Source organism: Strongylocentrotus purpuratus, unplaced genomic scaffold (assembly GCF_000002235.5).
Source record: "Strongylocentrotus purpuratus isolate Spur 01 unplaced genomic scaffold, Spur_5.0 spur5_scaffold_1, whole genome shotgun sequence".
Lineage (NCBI taxonomy): Eukaryota > Metazoa > Echinodermata > Echinoidea > Camarodonta > Strongylocentrotidae > Strongylocentrotus > Strongylocentrotus purpuratus.
Window position 1 is genome coordinate 1,963,841 of NW_022145594.1, and position 22,437 is coordinate 1,986,277.

At 37.4% G+C, this 22,437-nt stretch overlaps 1 protein-coding gene across 1 annotated transcript in view; it reads right to left on the reverse strand.

The window, feature by feature from the left end:
- Positions 1-22,437, reverse strand: part of LOC100887982 — an 89,984-nt gene that overhangs the window by 35,423 nt on the left and 32,124 nt on the right. The window contains exons 14-31 of the mRNA XM_030977594.1: positions 21,036-21,155; positions 18,957-19,073; positions 18,364-18,480; positions 16,926-17,030; positions 16,401-16,526; positions 15,649-15,798; positions 15,024-15,229; positions 12,965-13,124; positions 11,767-11,883; positions 9,322-9,453; positions 8,805-8,948; positions 8,208-8,413; positions 7,385-7,544; positions 6,623-6,739; positions 4,546-4,671; positions 2,633-2,746; positions 2,095-2,208; positions 1,067-1,183 (exon numbers count right to left, since the gene is read on the reverse strand). Coding sequence (XP_030833454.1) covers positions 1,067-1,183; positions 2,095-2,208; positions 2,633-2,746; positions 4,546-4,671; positions 6,623-6,739; positions 7,385-7,544; positions 8,208-8,413; positions 8,805-8,948; positions 9,322-9,453; positions 11,767-11,883; positions 12,965-13,124; positions 15,024-15,229; positions 15,649-15,798; positions 16,401-16,526; positions 16,926-17,030; positions 18,364-18,480; positions 18,957-19,073; positions 21,036-21,155 — 2,448 coding nt within the window. The remainder of the gene's footprint in view (positions 1-1,066; positions 1,184-2,094; positions 2,209-2,632; positions 2,747-4,545; positions 4,672-6,622; positions 6,740-7,384; positions 7,545-8,207; positions 8,414-8,804; positions 8,949-9,321; positions 9,454-11,766; positions 11,884-12,964; positions 13,125-15,023; positions 15,230-15,648; positions 15,799-16,400; positions 16,527-16,925; positions 17,031-18,363; positions 18,481-18,956; positions 19,074-21,035; positions 21,156-22,437) is intronic.

Below are 22,437 nucleotides of genomic sequence, written 5' to 3' on the forward strand. Positions count from 1 at the left end.
GATGTCACAAACTCATGAGTGAGTTGTCAAGTTGTCTTGTGATTTTCCAAGTTTTGTATGCCATTCAAAATTAATAACTTTCTTACTGGTTATCCGATTTTGCTCAAACATTTTTTGATTGGTTTGTATGATTTTTCTGCTTCTATTGAAAGAAAGTAATAATTGGAGATGACATGCTCTCTAAACATAAGAGTGTTGCAACACTCAACGTAAGAATGTTGCCATCTTTAACAGAAATGTTGCAACATTTCACAGAGGAGTATTGCAACCTTCAACCTAGGTGTGCATGTTGCTTTGACAATAAGAGAGCTCCAACACTAACAATCAAGCAAGCTAAAACCTTTTACAGAGGAGTGGAGCAACATTCCACCTCAGAATGTTGCCATCTTCGACAGAAAAGTGTTGCAATATTCATCCTATTAAAGAATGTTACCATCTTTAACATAAGAGTGTTGCAACATCAAAACATAGATGCACAGTCAAAGCAGTTTCGTGGGGGGTCCGCTGGAATAAAGTTGTAAAAAAGATCACATACAATGCACTTCATTTAGTTAGTGCCAGTTTAACTAAAACTCAATGTTGCATGCATGCAAAAACATAAGGTACATTACATGTCGCAATGAATTACAATTGTTTTGGTAGTCAATATATTAAAACCCTGATTTTTATCATTTTGCTGCATTTTATGTTGCAAACTTTAAAATAAAGGAGTGTTCTGACCTTAAACATAAGAGTGTTGCAACACGCAACGTAAGTATGTTGCTTTCTTCAACAGAAATGTTGCTACAGTTAACAGATAAGTATTGCAACCTTCAAAATAAGAGTGCATGTTGCAGCCTTGAAAATAAGAGAGTTCCAACACTAACAATAAAGCAAGCAACATTCAATCTAAGAATGTTGCCATCTTTAACTATAGAGTGTTGCGGCATCAAAACAAGAGAGTTGCAACATTCAAAATAAGTGAGCTGTGACCTTCTACATAGTAGTGTTGCCACATTGAGCAAATGAGTGATGCAACATTCAATTTACATAATAGTACTGTGATATTAAACAACTTCAATCTTACTTGGGCAGTTTAATTCATCCTCTCCGTTAGAGCAGTCGTAGTCACCATCGCAAACCCAGTATGGATCCAAAATGCATTCAAAGTCAGACTCACATTCAAAGCAGGGATAGATGGTAGCTATAATAACAGTAAGAAAAAAAATATATAGATAAAAAGGTAAAATACAATGCAATTTAACAGTTAATGCCAGTTTAAAGGTAAAGACCAGTATTGGAAACGCCCCAATTTCAAAAAAATGAAATGGAAGCTCTTATTACCAATCATGTGAAAGAATATGTTTTGACTAATACATGATGATAACAAATTTGCCGGGAAACCGCCTACTAATTGATATATTTGGTAAATTAATTTATCAATGGTCTGTGAGAGCCTAAACGCACGTGTCGCACAGCTGTGCGTATAGTCCCATATAAATCTTTCTGTGTACAGTGCTTGTAACTTTACGAAGACTGGGCCAAATTTCTTATCATTTTGTTGATTCCAGAACCTTGCAGTACACACCAATACTTATATGCTAGATGATCAACCTTTTCTGATCGATTCCACAACGTTTCTTTCACAATGCAATCGCACGACCATAACTGGTCTTTACCTTTAACTTTAAGTCACAAGTGCATGCATGCAAAAACAAAAAGTGCATACCGGCCGGCCGGTAAATGTTGCAATGAATAACAATTGCTTTGGTAATCAATATATCAAAACCCTAATTTTTATTTTAAACAGCTACATCCTAAAAATATGGCGAAGTAGGCTCTCTTTATTGTACTTGCAATACAATATTATTTGGCCTACAGCAATGCTTTCTATATCAAATGAAACATTATTTTACTCTCTATGTTATGATAATGCTTCATAGTAGAGAAATTAATTTCTCTTTAATGAAATTTACCCATAATAAAGAACAAAATATGAAGCACAATGTGAATATATCACTTTGTCTAGTTGCAGCAATTCTTTGATTTTGTTTTGCTTTGGTCGTTTCTTAAGCAATTTACAGCATATGAATTTGTCTAAAATTGTCAACTCACGAACGCAGTTGAGTTCATCTTGTCCATTGTAACAGTCTTCATCACGATCACAAACCCAAGCCTCAGGAACACAAGGCCAATCTGAATCACACTGGACACATGGAAGAGGTGTACCTGTATCAAAATACATTAGCTCATATCAATAAAATGGAAAAGGTTATAGACCTATAGGCCTTGTCTGGTTAAGAGTTGCGACTGAAATCAATAACTCGATCTTTACTGTTATACTATGACAAGATGGACACACAAAATGAATCCAGTCAGGATATTCATTTTTTTTGAGAACCTGTATTTATGGACTTGTGCAAAATGTGAAGTACGTATGGGACTGTAAACACACATATGCAAGCTCAAGAGTTTTTCATCTATTCCTTGTGATAAATACGAGGGTGTTTCAAGAACTATGCTTTTCATGGGACCTTTCTACTAGTCTTTCAAATTGATATAAAAAGAATTAAAAGTTTACAAATTATCATTCATCTTTACAAATCTTTACAAAATTTCACAGGGTTGAAATTCACTTTGTTTCTAAACTCACCATCACAATCTAATTCGTCAGTGCCATTGAAGCAATCAATCTTGCCGTCACAGACAGAGTCAAAATCAATGCAGTTATCAAAGGAAGGATGCGTTTGGCACTCAAAGCAAGTCCCTGTCGCAAGAGAAATGATTCGATAAGTTATCAAGTAAAGTATATAACATGTCAATTCTTGAAAATAAGGATGAGGGGCTTCATATTGTACAATGACACTCAAGGATCTAGCTGGAACTATTTACATCGAAGGAACATCAAAAGTACTAATGATGTTCCTGAGTGTGAATAGTTTTAGCTTGTTCCGAGAATGAATCATTGTATATTTGTTTTATATCCCTTCAATCTATACCTCCTGTTCATCTAAGCATGAACACATACCACACAAAAATTATACCAAATGATTTGGGATAAAACGCTCTTTATTAGATGGATAATAATTTACTGTTCATAGATGATTTTTAAGATGATTAGCAATTTTCTAGTTGTAAACTTTTTTTTGACTCACACAGTACAGGTACTGCATTATTGCAGTGCAGTTATAGCTCAGCGTAAATTGCATGACTTGAGCGCCGTGACACCGCGGGAGTCGCCTGTCCGGAGGCATTTGAAATCCTGTACGCTCGCTAAATTTTGCCAGGGAAAAAGTGAACTATTCGTGACGTCAGCAATAAAAATGAAATATTCCGATGTAATCGGCAGGAAACGTAGTTTATAGAAAAACTATTCTTTTTCTTGTTGTGTTCAATCCTAATGCAACAATCTTACGATAAGGGATATAATATCTGTTATATACCTCATTTTAAGATTCTTTACTAATCCTGTCTTCTGATTGGTTGAAAATGCAGTCATGTTCTTAACCATGCCCGCTAATTGAAATTCATAGTCATTTTTCCCGGCTCTACCGGTTTATATCCATTTTTCATAGCACTTTTTCCATGGCTGTGAAACGTGACGTCATTTTGCTGCGATCCCCAACCATGCCCGCTAATTGAAATTCATAGTCATTTTTCCCGGCTCTACCGGTTTATATCCATTTTTCATAGCACTTTTTCCATGGCTGTGAAACGTGACGTCATTTTGCTGCGATCCCCATTTTGGTTTACGTGTTACCGTATAAGTTTCTTTTGTGCGATGAGATGAGTCAACATTTTCCTTTTTTCCGGTATATAAAATATATATTGACTGCTTTTAATATTCGAGGCATAGTTGTTTCTATAGGGTCTCGGGAAACTCACAACCTGCTATGACCCTATAGAAACCACTATGCCTCTCAAAGCAGTCAATATATCCTTAATATTTGATATTTCCCTCCAAATATAAATATCACTTGAATAAGAGCAAACTTGAACACAATGTCCTGTGAATTAAATTATTTTGTCTTGGCACTAGAAGCTAAAATTAAGTTGAAATATCAACATGTTAATTATTATTCATTGTCTCACTAAATAGAGTACATACATTTTGATTAATCATTTTTATTGGTAGTCACTAGGTATATAAAATTCCTACTGTTTTATAATTTTGCTGCATTCTACATTGCAAACTTGAAAATATGAGTGTTGTGACCTTAGACATAACAGTGTTGCAACACTCAACGTAAGAATGGCGCCATCTTCAACAGAAACATTGCACCATTTAACAGATGAGAATTTGCAGCCTTGAAAATAAGAGAGTTCCAACATAAATAAATCATTAAAGCAAGCTACAATATTTCACAAAGAATTGAAGCAACATTCAACCTAAAAACATTGTTGCCATCTTCCACAGAAAAGTGTTGCAACTTCAGAACAACAGAAATGCAACATTCTAAATAAGTGAGCTGTGACCTTCTACATAATAGTGTTGCCACATTGAGCAAAAGAATGACGCAACATTTAATTTACATGATAGTACTGTGATATTAAACAACTTCTTACCTGTGCAGTTCATCTCATCCTCTCCGTTATTGCAATCACTCCATCCATCGCAAATCCATTCTGGATCTTTGACACACCGAAAGACAGACTCACAATCATAGCAGGTGGAGTTTGCTGGAGGGGTTGCTGGAATAAAGTTTTACAAAAAGATAACATACAACGCACTTTATACAGTTAATGCCAGTTTAACTAAAAGTCACAAGTGCATGCATGCATGCAAAAAATCAAAGTACATACATGTCGCAATGAATTACAGTTGTTTCTGTAGTTGATATACAAAAACCCTGATTTTTAAAATTTTACGTTGCAAACTAGGAAAATAGGAGTGTTGACACCCTCAAAGCACGAATGTTGTCATCTTTAACAGAAATGTTGGGACATTTAACAGATGAGTATTGCATTATTAAACCGAAGAGTGCATGTTGCAGCCTTGAAAATAAAAGAGTTCCAACATTAAAAATTAAACAAGCTAAAATCTTTTAGAAAGGAGTGAAGCAACATTCAACCTAACAATGCTGCCTTCATCCACAGAAAAGTTGCGAGCTGCATATTGATATCCCCCTTGAAACAATCAAACATTTTGTACATTGTAATCATTAGGGCATCAACTGCTGCAGTGCCAGGGCTTGATTCCATTACCTTCGCATCTAAAGTCAAATGTTTAAACCACTCCTCATCATCCTTTTTCAGCCCAAGCTCGCAAAATCATGAATCAGATGTATGTCGCAATCAGTTACATTCTTTCCGTGGTTATATTATCACAACCATGATTTTGTTATATGATTGCTGTATTCTATGTTGCAAACTTGAAAATAGAAGAGTTTTGCACCACTCTTACCTTATCCTTTTATTGAGTAAAGATTGGTAAAAATATCAAAGAAAATCTGAGAAAATGTCTGTTTATCACTGCAGGAAAATGACTGAAATTTTCGATCAGTTGGGAATCGCAGACAAAAAGCACTGTATGGTGTCCACGCTTGCTCAAAGAACATTTTAACATGTAAACCAATGGGTATCGCAGCAAAATTTTATTAGTTTCGCGATAACAGGAATTTTGAGGAATTTTACTCTTGGATATTAACCGATTTGGGCATTTTTTGTTTCTTTACGGGAATGGCGAAAATCACTCCAATTTCAATCAATCAGATGGCTGAATTTCTTACGTGAGGTATATACTGAATTAAAATCATAGTGGCTTAAAGGAGAAAACATATTCCCACTATCAACAGCTTTTATAACATACCAGGTATTAGACACAGGCAATTATTGAGCAAAACTAGATGGAACTTCGACTGCACGTACTCGAAAATAATGCCTACGTCATAGAGCAATTTAACAAAAATGAAACCAAAACAGAAGAAATTTTTCAAATTCAAGTTCAATTGTAATCCATTAACAGGTTCTCAGAATATCGTGATTACAAGCAATTTTTTTATATATATATATATATATGACCCTTTGATCTTTGACCTCATAACCCTAAAATCTACTCAGTTCATTGGCTCTGCAAGATGTCCTGAGTTAAATAGTAATCCATCTGTCAGTTCTAATGAGAATGCGTTCACAAGCTATTTTTGCATACATAATGAGCCCATGACCCTTGACCTTATGACCCAAGAATCTACTCAGTTCATTGGCTCTGCAAGATACATACATTATCTAAGTTTGGCAGGAATCCATCAATCTGTTCTAATGATAATGCGATCACAAGTTATTTTTGCATACATAATGAGCCCTGTGACCTTTGACCTTTGACCTCGTGATCCCAAAATCTGATCAGTTCATCGACTCTGCAAGATACATACATGACCAAAGGTTGGCAGGAATCCATCAATCGGTTCTTGAGATAACGCGATCACGAGAACGGGACGTACGAAAGGACGGTTGACGGACTTACGGACGGACGGACAACCGAAAACATAATGCCTCCGGCTTCTTCATAACGGAGGCATAAAAAATGTCTGTGGGGTGGGTTATTCTGATTAACTTTGGTGAGTGGGCAATTATTTTCCATGATCTTATTCTATAACTTAAGTATTGTACTGTTTATAATAATATTGTCAATGAATATCCGTACTGCAATCGGTTTCATCCTCCTGGCTGAGTTCACACTGCACCACACCATCGCAGATCTCACTCTCTTGATAACAATTGTTGGAGTAGGTACATGGGATATCATCTTCTCTCGGACATTCTGGAAATGAAGGGAGTAAAAAGAAAATCTTAAAGCCACACTTTCCTACTTGTACCTACTTGCTCCCTCTATATAGAAAACTTCCCCAATCGGTGCCTGTTGGTGCACCATGATCCTCTTTTTCTTATGCTAATTGAGAGCTGAGTTAATGAGATAGCCACCTGTCACAGTGACCTCCTTGGCTAGCTGGGTGGTCTAATCCCTTCTGGTTGAACTAGTACAGCCAGCCTTTAAATATGACAGGCCATTCCTGCCACTGGTTGCTCTCTTCTTTGGAATACTCATCAACGCCCTGTGATGAACCAAACGAGGAGTTTCCCTTTTCTTAAAATAATTCCTGTCCTGAAAAAGTTATATGCCACACAAATAACCTCACTGTGCCACACTCTATCATGGGATAGATATACCAAAGGCATCAAGATTTATAATGAATATTGAATATTGAATAATCTATACTGCTGTTAAAAGGGTTAACATGGAGCTAATCAAGACTGGAAATGGGCGTGTTGCAAAGCCATTGTTACATGAAGCAGTCCGGGCCTGTCAATTGATGCCTACAGTTTTGTGCAAATTTGCATGTGTCGCAAATAAAAGATCGTGCTGAAAGACCAGCGAAGAAAGCAGCTGAAGCATTAATGTACTTACGGAATGAACTCAGTCTCAGGGACATGTTGACGTTTCCTCCTGGCGCTCTCTCAAGTAAGATATATGCCTCGTTCCCAGGTGTTGCTCCGCGGAATGGCACAGTACTATTCCATATGAAATAACGGGAGAAACCCAACAGTAAGCCATCGTCGTAGAATGCCTGAAAAGAAACCATTTGACTGTCAATAGAGGGAAAACATGTTACTGAAGTCACACCTGCTTTAGGGACCACCGGTCTACAAAGACAATATTTCCCTTGAAAATGGTTTCTTGTTGAAACATGTACTAAAGGAACCTGTACATAAAGACTACCCGCTTTAAATATAAAGACCACTTTTTGTGTCTCCCTTGGGTGGTCTTTATAAACAGGTTTCACTGTACTACTGTTAGTAGTCAAAGATTAATCTTTACCAGTGTTAAAATGGTTGAAAGGGAGCTACATGTATAAATCAGGGCCACAAATAGGTTACTTTCCAAAGTCATAATCAGGGGTGATAGTGAGTACTAAAAAAAATATTTAAAAAATTAAATTCTTTCTCAACTGCCCCCCTCCCCCCCCCCCCCCTTAAGTAAAAAAAAAAAAAAAAGGCATCCAACAACATTCCCCTTTTTGAGTGAAAATTGGGAAAAAATAAGGAAATATCTGGAAAATTGGGAAAAAAAAGAAAAGAAACAGATTTAAATCAGGTAATTACCAGGCCTGCATAATGTTCTACAAAGCAGTCCTTCCCTCAATTGCTGCCTATTGTTCTGTACAAAAATGTGAATGTGGCAAATGAGCATTCAAGCAGAGAATTAAGACAAGAGAAGTGTTAGCGTTTACCTGGACAGGGTCATGCCCAGTGCCAATAGTCAAGGATGAATCGTCACCATCAAAGACCACCTTTATGATCTCAATCAGCAAATGTGAGTTTGGTGGACTCGATGCACGGTAAAGAAGATAGTCCTTGGGCGTATCGATGTCCCGACTAGGATAGGCATCAGGGGTCATTAACCATCTATACTCATCAAATGGAACACTTATATCCTCTGCAAGAACAAGTGAAGGAGTATATAAATGATGTAGTTGAGTTCTGGTCATGCATTTCATTGAGAAAGATGTGCTGCTTAGAACCAAAATGGAAAGATTTAATTCAACATTAATTAAAGTTTGATAATAGAATTTATGAAATAAATTATTAAAAAAAATAAAGGTGTTAATGAAGTATGAAGAAATAAAGTACAATTATTGAGTGCCTTGAAGGGCACAGGTTAGACTATTGACCAAGGTGATCTTAAAACTGTACTTTCTCTGGAGACAAAGAGGAGTGGTAGGGGTGAGGAGTGGAACAGAAAGGGGAAGAGGAAAGGGGAGAGGAAAGGGGGTGGGGTGGGGGAGGGGAGGTGGGGAAGGTGGGGGGGGGGGGGAGCTTTAAATCACCTGATATTTGTGAGACCATACAAAGTTCTTCTGTTTCGTCTGATCCTGAAGCTCTGCAGTGTGGTATAAAGTCACACAGCAGTGTCTCTTCAATACATGTTGAGTCTGGCTCAGGGCAGGCAAATGAAGCATCAGGACAATTCTCTGTACCAGAAAAAAAGAAAACATCATCGAATTTTATTCATATTTCATGTTAATTACTTCAATAGCAAATTTACATCTGGTCACATTTAAGCTACCAGTCACAGCTAGGTGCCAGTAAAATACTTACATAATTCACTGAGTGAATTACATTTTTAGTACAAAGCAAAATGACAGATTTGAAGCAAAATTGATTTAAATAACTGTTATATCATTTTGAGTATATTCATTTACTTCACCATCTGCAAACGTTCCAGAGTACTCTTCAAAAAGATTCCAGACAGTTCTTTCACAGTGCAATTATACATATCAAGGACACAACTTTATCTTTAAAGAACATTGTCTTCTCTCTATCCACACAAATGTTTTGACTTACGACAATCAAGTTCATCTGATTCATCAAGGCAATCAGCACTTCCATCACAAACCCAGGAAGAAGGCAAACAGGTATCTTCAGCCCAGGCAGTAGTACAGTTATGGCAAAGATCGGGAGTACCGGTAGGCGATGCTACAAAGATGGAAGAAAATATAAATCAAATCAAACCAAAGAAAAATCATATCATATAAAGTTATGTTCTTGAGTATTAAAGGTGTTTTACTTTAATATGCTCCACTCCACCCAGATGGTACCTAGTAGAATACAAGAGGCAATCTGCAAACTTGAGAATAGGAGTGTTTCAACCTTAAAATACGAGTGTTGCAATATATAACCTAAGAATATTGCCATCTTCAACAGTAGATTACTGCAACATTCAACATAAGAGTGATGCAACATTCAATCTACAGAATACTATCCTGACTTTAAACAACTTCAGTCTTACATCAAATTTAAGCCAGTAACACGGCAACAAGCTGGATTGCTGCAAAAGTGATTGGAAGGTGGTGCAACCTAAAGTGTAGAATCGTGATTGAATCCAGTGACCGGGGAAATAATAGCAATGTCATGGGTTGGAGCCCCAGCTTAAGTTGGCACTGGTGTCCTTTGGCAAGATATTATTCTACATTAGCCATTCTCCAACCAGGGGTCTGTTTCATAAAGCTGTTCGTAAAGTTACGCATGACTTTACAAACGACTTATGTAAGAAGTGCCAGATAGGATGCCCAAAGTTTTTCCTGATGTTTTCATAAAGTGTGACTATATTACCAATAACCTCAATTAAATTATGGCAAAAAGTATACTTTGTATTAAAAATGTTTGTTATAATAATCTAGTCTGCATAGTTCAACTTTAGTTGATGCAGTTAAAAAATGATTGAGCATCCCATTTGGCTTTTCATATATAAGTCATTCGTAAAGTCATGCGTAACTTTACGAACATCTTGATGAAACGCCCCCAGGCCTTAAATGGGTAAAAGTAGTAAGAAATCCCATGCATGCCGAGGGCACAGCGTTGACAGTTTAGCTAATACCGGGGTTATAATAAACCACATTGAGCACTTGCGTGGTGGATATACATGTTTGCGCTCAATGGCGGCTGGCTGGAATGCTCCCCAGGGATTGGGAAATGTGCATACATTGTGTGTGGGTAAGCCTGAATCCGATGAACGGGGTAATAATATATCTGTAAAGCGCTTAGGCACATCGTTGGATCGATGTATTGAGCGCTATATAAACACAGAATATTATTATTCTTATTATTATTAACAAATATCAAATCAAAGAATAGTGAAGCAATACACGAATTTGCATCTAAATACAATCACAATATTCATAACCATGGCCCAGTGTTTCATAAAACTTGTTATCAATAACAAGTTAAAAAAGGTACAAGAACTGTTACGAGCTTTCATGAGCTATACTATGCTGTCATAAGCAAAACGTTTTATGAAACAGGACCCAGGACAATGAGGCTTTCTGGGTTCAAGGCAGGTTGTGCAAATTAATCATACAATACCCCAAAAATAGAAATTAAAAAAGTGCAATAATGGAATTGAAATCATAGTCACTTACAGGTAAAGCAAAGTTTTGGGAAATTTTGAAAATTGGATGGATAGTAATTCTTGAGAATTTTGATATATTTGGATGCCTCTGTGGAAAAATTATTAGCACTAGAAAATATATCCCCTAAAACACTTCTGCTTTTGAGATATTGAATAATCAAAAATGTACTTGTGCTCCCAGTAAGTATCAAATATCAAATATTTCAAATAGCACCCAAGGCCATTCCATGGTAACTGCGACCATGAAAATCTCAGAATATGCAGTTTTGATATATGATTTCTAAACAGGAAAAGCAAATTGGTCGATTGTAGTCAAGAAACATAGTTTTAAGGTTAAAGTAATATTAGTCTTGAGAGGGAGCTATACAACATAAAGAGTTTATTCAACTACAACAACAATCATGGAATATCGTAGAATCGCATATGCTTCCAATATTGTTCTTTCAAACCAAATTCATGACCCCATACCAACACTTTGTTTTACCTTTAAAAGAGAAAACATATTACCACTATTAACAGCTTTTATAACATACTCGAGTATTAGGCACAGGCAATTATTTAGCAATAAGGGAAATTACCTGTCTTGCCACCTTCAAAAGATCCCTCAAAACTCACCTTTTCCCCAATGATCTATGTGATATACTTCCTTTACTGTACATTTTTGTCCTCTTTTCATATATTTGTATTTGTAAGCACTATGGTACAATATTGTTTTTAGCGCTCCTAAATATTCAATATTATTATTATTATTATTTTAACAAAATCTGTGGGGTGGGTTATTCTGATTAACTTTGGTGAGTGGGCAATTGATTTCCATGTTCTTATTCTATAATATAAGGTATTGTACTTTTTGTAATAATATTATCAATGAATATCCTTACTGCAATCGGTTTCATCCTCCTGGCTGAGTTCACACTGCACCACACCATCGCAGATCTCACTCTCTTGATAACAATTGTTGGAGTAGGTACATGGGATATCATCTTCTCTCGGACATTCTGGAAAGAAAGGGGGTAAAAAGAAGACCTTGCTCAATTTATACTATAATATTCTTCCAAATTGACACCAAAATAATAAGCTCAAAAATCACAAGAACTTCACCTGTTCACTCCCGATTCTTTCCTACCCATAAGCATCATCTAACAAATAATCAATGTCAGTTAGAATATATAAAATCAACCTTAAAAATCTTTACCTGGCATGCTATATGTTAACAGATTAGGAGCATGAAGAGAAAAAAGACCCAAATAAATCCCTGTGTACGAAACCCTAATCTGACTTGTGTTCCCTACCCGACTTGGCACCAATGTCCTGTGGCAAGGCGTTAATCTTCATTTGCCACTCCACACCAAGGAGACAAATGGGGACCAGGGGAGTGTTTCACAAAGACTAAGATCGACTTGAAGTTGGACTTAAAGCCAGCCAACTGTGACTGTGTGTGAGCTGAGCTGAGCTGAGCTATTATAGAGTAGACTCCACAACACTTTGAAATTGCTCTTATTGCACCGAGTTCAATATAGTTTTGTTACTATAGAGGTATGAAACCTGAGCTTAGATTGTGATTATTCTGGCCATGTATAGTTGTATGCTGAATTTCGATAATAATTTTTCAAAGTAAAGTTTTCACAAGAAAATCAGACGGCCGTTTAAAAACATAGCCTAGCTCATTAGCTGGATAGAATACTTTTACTATGATACAGTTCTTGCATCATATCAATACATTAAAACGGGTATTACGCTGCGCCATTCATGGTCAAACAACGTATATTATAAAAATCGTCTATACCCTATATAAAAATAATCGAATTTTATTTTCGATAGCATATAGGCCTCTTTCTATGTACCCCCCCCCCCCCTTTCCCCCTAGAATCCCATGGATTTTCCACGGGTCCAGCTAGTACTGGTGTTAAAAGGGTTATCATGGAGCTAATCAAGACAGTTTACCATTGTTTACACTTAGCAGTCCGGGCCTGTCAATTGATGCCTACTGTTTGCTGCAAGATTGCATGTGTGCATGGCAAATAAAAGATCGTGCTGAAAGACCAGCGAAGAAAGCAGCTGAAGCATTAATGCACTTACGGAATGAACTAAGTCTCAGGGAAATATTGACGTTTCCTCCTGGCGCTCTCTCAAGTAAGATATATGCCTCATTCCCAGGTGTTGCTCCGCGGAATGGCACAGTACTATTCCATATGAAATAACGGGAGAAACCCAACAGCAAGCCATCGTCGTAGAATGCCTGAAAAGAAACCATTTGACTGTCAATAAAGGGAAAACATGTTACTGAAGTCACTCCTGCTTTAGGGACCACCTGACTGCAAAAACAATATTTCCCTTGAAAATGGTTTCTTGTTGAAACACGTACTAAAGGAACCTGTACCCATAGGAAAGAGCCTGCCGCAAATGAGCCTGCCGCATACTCCTGCGGCAGACTTGCCGCAGATCTGCCGCAGACTGTTCTTGTGGCATACTAGTATGCAGCAAGTCTGGAGCAAAGCTTCATCCTGCCGCAGATCTGCCGCAGACTGTTCCTGTGGCATACTAGTATGTGGAAAATCTGGAGCAAAGTTTCATCCTGCCGCAGACTGTTCCTGTGGCATACTGGTATGCGGCAAGTCTGCAGCAAAATTTCATCCTGCCGCAGATCTGCCGCAGACTGTTCCTGTGGCATACTTGTATGCAGTAAGTCTGGAGCAAAGTTTCATCCTGCCGCAGATCTGCCTGCATTGCGTCATTTCATTCTAGTAGCTTGAATTAGTAGAAACAGCTAAAAATAGGCGGAGTTGCTTCAACAATTCTACAAATATGGTTTAACACAATGCAGAAGTAGATGTAGAGGAATAGGAATACAATAACTGCATATACATAGCCCAGAGTAGAGTCACAGATCCATGTGCTAGTTACAATTAGTGGGGCTGAAGATGAGATCACATATGGCACAACAAAAAAAGTATTAAACAGTCCGTTAATTCCTCAGTCTCATCTTATGTAATAAATTCCTCTTATGGTACCAGTTGAACTTGAAGCAAATTGTTTGGTTTGACAGAAGATAAAAAGACAATTAACAGTACTAATTAACACAGGAATTTACAAGATCATGGGCTCAGCCTGCAACCTCATGGCCCTGCATGGTCCTCCAAAATGGCTGCCTATAGCCTTGCTTCAGACTGTATAATTTCCCACTTTTCTGTGGCAGACCTGCCGCAGACTGTTCTTGTGGCATACTGGTATGCGGCAAGTCTGGAGCAAACTTTCGCCCTGCCGCAGATCTGCCGCAGACTGTTCTTGTGGCATACTAGTATGCAGCAAGTCTGGAGCAAAGTTTCATCCTGCTGCAGATCTGCCGCAGACTGTTCCTGTGGCATACTAGTGTGCGGTAAGTCTGGAGTAAAGTTTCATCCTGCCGCAGATCTGCCGCAGATCTGCCGCAGATCTGCCGCAGACCGTTCCTGTGGCATACTGGTATGCGGCAAGTCTGCAGCAAAATTTCTTTCCGCCGCATACTTTAGCATACTCTTTACCAGACTTAAAGTCTGCCGCAGATCTGCGGCAGGTCTGCGGCATACTTTTCACTTTCCTATGGGTACATAAAGACTACCCGCTTTAAATATAAAGACCACTTTTTGTGTCTCCCTTGGGTGGTCTTTATCAACAGGTTTCACTGTACTACTGTTAGCAATCAAAGATTAAATCTATACCAGTGTTAAAATGGTTGAAAGGGAGCTACATGTACAAATAAGGGCCACAAATAGGTTACTTCGCAAAGTCATAATTAGGGGTGATAGTGAGTACTAAAAAAATATTTAAAAAATCAAATTCTTTCTCAACTGCCCCCCCCCCCCCCCCCCCTTAAGTAAAAAAAAAAAAAATGGCATCTAACAACATTCCCCCTTTTGAGTGAAAATTGGGAAGAAATAAGGAAATATCTGGAAAATATGGATAAAATTGGGAAGAAAAAAAAATTGGGGAAAAGAAAAAAAAAGGGAAACCAATTTAAATCAGGTAATTATCAGGCCTGCATAATGTTCTACAAAGCAGTCCTTCCCTCAATTGCTGCCTATTGTTCTATGCAAAAATGGAAATGTGGCAAATGTGCATTCAAGCAGAGAATTAAGACAAGAGAAGTGTTAGCGCTTACCTGGACAGGGTCATGCCCAGTGCCAATAGTCAAGGATGAATCGTCACCATCAAAGACCACCTTTATGATCTCAATCAGCAAATGTGAGTTTGGTGGACTCGATGCACGGTAAAGAAGATAGTCCTTGGTGGTATCGATGTCCCGACTAGGATAGGCATCAGGGGTTATTAACCATCTATACTCATCGAATGGAACACTTATATCCTCTGCAAGAACAGGTAAAGGAGTAAATGAAATAGTTGAGTTCTGGTCATGCATTTCATTGAGAATGATATACTGCTTAGAACCAAAATGAAAAGCCTCAATTCAATTCAATCTAACATTAATTAAAGTTTAATAATAGAATTTAAAATAAATTATTACAAAATGATGGAGTTAATGAAGAATGAAGAAATAACTTACAATTATTGAGTGCCTTGAAGGGCGCGGGTTTAACTATCGACCAAGGTGATCTTAAAACTATACTTTCTCTGGAGACAAAGAGGGGGAGTTGTAGGGGTGAGGAGTGAAACAGAAAGGGGAAGAGGAAAGGGGAGAGGAAAGGGGGTGGGGTGGGGGAGGGGAGGTGGGGATGGGGAGGTGGGGATGGTGAGGGGGGGGGGGGGGGAGGAAGGCTTTAAATCACCTGATATTTGTGAGACCATACAAAGTTCTTCTGTTTCGTCTGATCCTGAAGCTCTGCAGTGTGGTATAAAGTCACACAGCAGTGTCTCTTCAATACATGTTGAGTCTGGCTCAGGGCAGGCAAATGATGTACCAGGACAAACCTCTGTACCTGAAAAAAAGAGAAAACATCATCCATTATTATTCACGTTTCATTTTATTTACTTCAATAGCAAATTTACATCTGATCCCATTTTAGCTACCAGTCACAGGTGCACGCTTGCAAAAACATAAATCAGATACATGTCACAATCAGTTACATTCTTTCGGTGGTTAACTTAACACAACCCTGATTATGTTATATGTTTGCTGTATTCTATGTTGCAAACTTGAAAATAGAAGAGTTTTAATTGCACCACTCAACGTAAGAATTTTGCCATTTTTAACACAAATGTTGCACATTTAACAGATATATGAGTATTGCAATCTTCAACCTAAAAGTGCATGTTGCAGCATTGGAAATAAAAGAGTTGCAACATGGGAAATATTAAAGAGCGTTACAACATCAAAAATTAAGCAACCTAGAATCTTTCACAGAGGAGTGAAGCAGCATCCAACCTAAGAATTTTGCCATCTTCCACAGAAAAGTGTTGCGATATTCAACCAAAGAATGTTGCCGTCTTTAACATAACAATGTTTCCACATTCAACAAAAGATAGATGTAACATTCAATGTACATAATAGTATCGTGACTTTAAACAACTTCAATCTTACTTGTGCAGTTCATCTCATCCTCTCCGTTATCGCATTCACTGTATCCATCGCAAATCCAGTCTGGATCATTAACACATAGAAAGACAGACTCACAATCATAGCAGGTGTTGTTTGCTAGGGGGGTTGCTGGAATAAAGTGAGAAGAAAAAAAAGATCACATACAATGCACTTATATAGTTAATGCCAGTTTGACTAAAAGTCGCTAGAGTATGCATGTAAAAACATAAAGAGCATACCGGTACATGTCGCAATGAATTACATTTGTTTTGGTAGTCAATATATAAAAACCCTGATGGTTATAATTTTGCAACATGGAAAATACGAGTGTTGCAACTTTCAACCTAAGAATGTTGCCATCTTCAACAGAAGAGTGCTGCAACATACAACACCAGCTACAAGGGTTATGGCATTCAACACAGTGGTGTTGCAATGATCAACATAATAGTGCTGCCACATTCAACAAAAGAGTGATGCAGCATTAAATATACAGAATAGTATCTTGACTTTAAACAACTTCAATCTTACCTGTACAGTTCATTTCATCCTTTCCGTCATCGCAATCTTCATATCCATCGCAAACCCATCCTGGATCTTCAACACAAACATCAGATTCACAATCAAAGCAGGTTTCTGGAAAATGGGAGGAAAAAAGAAAATCACATACAATGGGATTATACATTTGATGCCAGTTTCACTATAAAAAGTCATTAGTGCATGCATGCAAAAATATAACTCACATACACGTTGCGTCAATTACCCCCCAAAATGTAGTCATTACATTAACCAAAAAAATTGAAAATAGGGGTGTTCCTACATTAAACATAAAAGTGTTGAAGCTTTCAATCAAAGAAAGTTGCAATCTTCAACATAAGAATGTTGTAGCATTCAACCTGATGGTAATGATAATAGTAATAATGATAATAATAATCTACCTATAGAGGTCATTTTCCATATACATGATCAAATGCACTTTACAATATTTTTATTAAAGGCATAGACCAGTTATGGTCATGCGATTGCATTGTGAAAGAAATGTTGTATAATTGATCAGGAAAGGTTGATCATCTAGCATATAAATATAGGCGGTTTACCGGCAAAATTTGTATCATCACGTAATAGTCAAAACATGTTCTTTCACATGATTGGTAATAAGAGCTTCCATTTCAATTTTTGAGAGGGGGGCGTTTCCAAAACTGGTCTATACTTTTAACAGAAGAGGTGAGTTTTTAGATATTTTTTGAAGGTATGTAGAGATTTCGGGTTGCGAAGACAACTGGGTAGGTTTTTCCAGTTTGGAACAGCAGCTGTGAATACTCTGTCTAAGAGACGGATAGTTCAGCGTGATGCATTGAGAGAAGTGAAGGAAATTCCAGAATAGTTGACTCATAGTTATTGGCTCAGATAGGTAAGAGTAGCAAGATCGCAGATACATTTGGAGGTGAGAAGAAGTATTTTGTAATGAATCAGGGACCCGACGGGTAGCCAGTTCAATTGAAGAGGGTACAGGTATCATGTAACAGATCTTGGTTGAACCTGTGGAAAATCTAGGTGCGGCATTTTGAAATCCATGTACTTTCTCAATGTGGGTTGCAGTGCATGGCACCATAAAGTAATAATTACATTAATCCTGGCGGCTGGTGATGAAGGCATGGGTAAGGGTGAGTAATCACCACTGGTCCAGATACTTGCAAAATCGACGGCTATTGTAGATGAAAGGAGGCTTGCCATCTTCAACAGGAGAATGTTGCAACGTACATTCAACAGATGATTATTGCAACCTTAGTATTGCAACATTCAACCTAAGAATGTTGCCATCTTCAACATAAGAGTGTTGCAACATTAAAATTAAAGAGAGTTGCAACTCTCAAGATAAGTGAGCTGTGACCTTCTACATAATAGTCTTGCCACATTGAGCAAAAGAGTGATGCAACATTCAATAGTATTTAGACATTAAACGTCTTACTTGTGCAGTTTACTTCATCCTCTCCGTTATAGCAATCAGCAACATCATCGCAAACCCAGTATGGATCCAAAATACATAGAAAGTCAGACTCACATTCAAAGCAGGGATAGATGGTAGCTGGAATAACAGGAAAAAAAAATTGAATACAATGCCATCATGCAGTCAGCTAATGCCAGTTTAACAACAAATGCCAGTTTAACTAATAGTCACTAGTGCATGGGAGGGGGGGGGGGGGTTGGAATAAGGAAAACACAAAAGATTACATACAATGCAATTTTATAGTTAATGCCAGTTTAACTAAAAGTCACTATAGTGCATGCAGGCAAACGTACATACGTGTTGCAATTAATTACCATTGTTTTGGTAGTCAATATATAAAAACCCTATTCAACGTTGCAACATGGAAAATAAGAGTGTTGCAAACTTAACATGAGACAGTTTCAACTTTCAACCTAAGAATGTGGCCATCTTCAACAGAAGATTGCTGCAAAAATTCAACACAAGAGGGTTATGGCATTCAACACAGGGGTGTTGCAATGATCAATCTACAGAATAGTACCGTTTTTTTTTACTTTAAACAACTTTAATCATACCTGGGCAGTTATATTCATCCTCTCCCATATTGCAATCTTTTATACCATCGCAAATCCATTCCGGATCTTTAACACAATCATAGCCAAGATTATCAGAAGCGCATTCAAAGCAGGTTTCTGGAAAAAGGGAGGAAAAAAGAAAGTCTCATACAATGCAATTATACCTTTGGTGCCAGTTTCACTAATAGTTTCACCGGTAGTCACTAGTGCATGCATGCATGCAAAAAAAAAAATTACATACACTTTGCATAAATTACCAAAAATAATTAGTCAATATAAAAATTATATAAAAACATATTTTAAAAAAAAAATATTTCCTGCAATCTACGTTCCAACCTTGAAAATAGGAGTGTTCTGACATTAAACATACATCTAAGGTAGTACTGAACAGGACCAATTGGTATACACGTCCAGACTTCTGTGGCATTGCAAATTGTCATAAATCATGACAACTGAGGACGCAGAGTTGAAAAATCAGATAAAAAAGGTGCTCATAAAACTACAGTGGGTTGCAGACAGTGGGTTGCTATATGAACATCGACGTTATAGCCCGTCTGTGTATGACTGTGCTGAGTGTTCATTCTGCATGTAGCTCCAAGCTTTGGTATTGAAAGAATTGGCTGATGTTGACTCTTTGATGATGGTGGCTGGTAGTTGAATCCATTGCTTAACCCTTACTGTACTGGGGGGGGGGGGGGCTGGGAGGCCCCCCACCCCCCTCGACATTTTCGGAGATTGCGCCGCAACCGCTTGGAATTTTGAATTGTCGTTTCATGTCTTTTTTCCCTCAAGTCTTACGCACATTTTGTTACCATTTTTGAAGAAAACAGATATACGTGTAAGGTGTTACATGACAATTAGTATGTGCATGTCATCAAAAAGTGTTATAATTGCATATATACATGTACAAGCAAAAATGTCAATACAGGTTAAGATGTATTTCTTCCTAAGTGGGAGATATGAATTGATATCAAATTGTTTTTATGTTTCTCAAAGTAACTTGATGTATTCCAGAACAAAAGAATACATTAGAAATAAAAAAATAGATATAATAAGAAATACAAAACAATAAAATACATAAGAAAATAAATATTTGAAAATCGCATAAAATTTGCATAAATTATCATTATTAATTACATCAAAATAACTATTTTGTGTTAGAAAAGAAGTTTCATATATGAATAACGAGTTTCAACGTTAAAAAAAAGATTCTGACAATTTTTTTAATGATTCTAGTTCCCTGTATACATGGTGTATATCCAGATTTTATATTCATGAATGTGTAATTTGCGTATTCATAATTTATGCAAATTAACCTATGCATTTTCAAATATCATAAAAATAATGACACCTCATTCATTACATTTTCAATATTCTTCACAAGTTTACAGACAAATATGTAGAGTTTTCTGTAAAATGCATAAAATTTACATTTTGCATAATTAATTAGGCTATAACGACAAAAATGTGCATATTAGGAAAAAAGTAATTATACCATCTTGTTCCTTACGTAAATATCTACAAACATGCAAATTTACGTGTTCATCAGACATTCGACGGCCGAGATCATAAGGGGGCCTCCCCCCCCCCCCCCCCCCCCCCCAGTAAGTGAGGTGCTCAATATAGCCCAGTACAGTAAGGGTTTTATAATAGTACAAGTATAGAAGCTGTTCTTGTATGCTTCGGTCCTCGCAGAGTAGTTGATGTACAGATTCAGTCTTTGACTACGGGTGACTGGTCTGTTGGGGTTGTTGGCGACTGGGATAAACTTCTCTGGGACGGTAGTGTTCCAACATTCAACAAGTGAGTATTGCGACCTTTAACATATGAGTGTTGCAACATTCTTAGGTTGAATGCTGCAACACTCTCATGCTGAAGTTAGACACACATTCAAAGCAGGAGGGTACTTCGGGTGGGGGGGGGGGGGATGCTGGGATAAGGAACAAAAAGATTGCATACAATGTAATAATGGCCTGCATACAATATATGCACCATCTCCACTCCCTTTATGAATCTTTACATTCAAACAACATTGAAATATAAATAAATCATAATATCGTGTTCGAGAATGGGACTTACGACAGTCGTTTTCATCCGAGTTGTCCAGACAATCTTGAGTGCCGTCACAAACCCAGTTAGATGGCAGGCATGTGTTCTCTGCCCAAGCGGTTGTACAGTTGTGACAATCGTCAGGTGTTGCTATGGTGAAAGGTGAAAGGTTAAAGGTTAAAGGACAAAGAAACGTTACTTGGGTGTAGCCAGTCATAGTAAACAAATATACCATGCACTGAGAGGCTCTAGTTGAAATTATGGATCGAGGTGGCAGGAATAGCACTATTTTCTGAGGGGCTTAGACCCGAAGAAAATAGTGCTATTTATGTCGCCGAGGAATCCATGATTTTACTAGTGGCTTGAAATAGTGCATGATATATTTGTTTAATATTTTTCAGCGACCGATAGCACATTGATCTTGATTGATCGCATGACGTCATCCATGGCATAGTGCCATGGTATAGTGCACTATACCATGGATGACGTCATGGTTACATCATAGCAATGTTATGTTTGGTCACATGATGCTATGTTGACCAATCACTGAACAGGATTTCATTGATCAAAAATATAATAGTAATTATGGTGGCTTCTTATACAGCTTTCCTGTCTGTAATACAGGGACATTCCTGGTGCTCCAACATTATAATAGCTTGTTATTCCTACAGCGAAATTTAGAGCTGAAATATTGTATAACCCTAGCTGTTGCAACTATGAGAAGGCGCTAAAGCATTCAAGGGGATTCTTTCTACAGGGTATTTATTTATTTCACCCAAGCGGTGAAGGAAGATGTCATTTAAGACTCACTTCTGCAAGGATTTTCAAAACAAATGTTCAGTCGAATATTGATGAAATAATACAAAATTTAGGTTTTCTGCGTGCAATAGAAAACTCAAATTATGTATTCTTTTATCAATATTTGTCTTCACTTTTTTTTTGTGGGGGGGGGGGGGGGGAATCTTTGCAGAAGTGTGTCTTAAATGACATCTTCTTTCACATTATGATACAATTTAAGTGAAATTTTGCCATCAAATTACTGGCAAAATCAGGGCTCCAAACAATTTAGAGGGGCTTCAAATATAAAGTTGCGTTCTGGTCATGCGATTTCATTGTCAAAGAAAAGGTGTGGAATCTATCAGAAAAATTGATCATGTAGCATATAAGTATTGGTGTGTATATTTATACTGCAAGGTTCTGGAATCATTAAAATGATAAGAAATTTGGCCCAGTCTTGGTAAAAGTAACAAGCACTGTACACAGAAAGATGGTCATGGGACTTACATACACAAACAAATGGCATAAAAATGTGGTCCTCATATCTAAGCTGTTAGTACATGTCATATTTAGATTATGAAGGAATTTGAAGCGATAGCAAGTGAATTGGGGATGTTCTTATTTTGTAAAAGTCTCTCACTCTTGTCAAACCCTT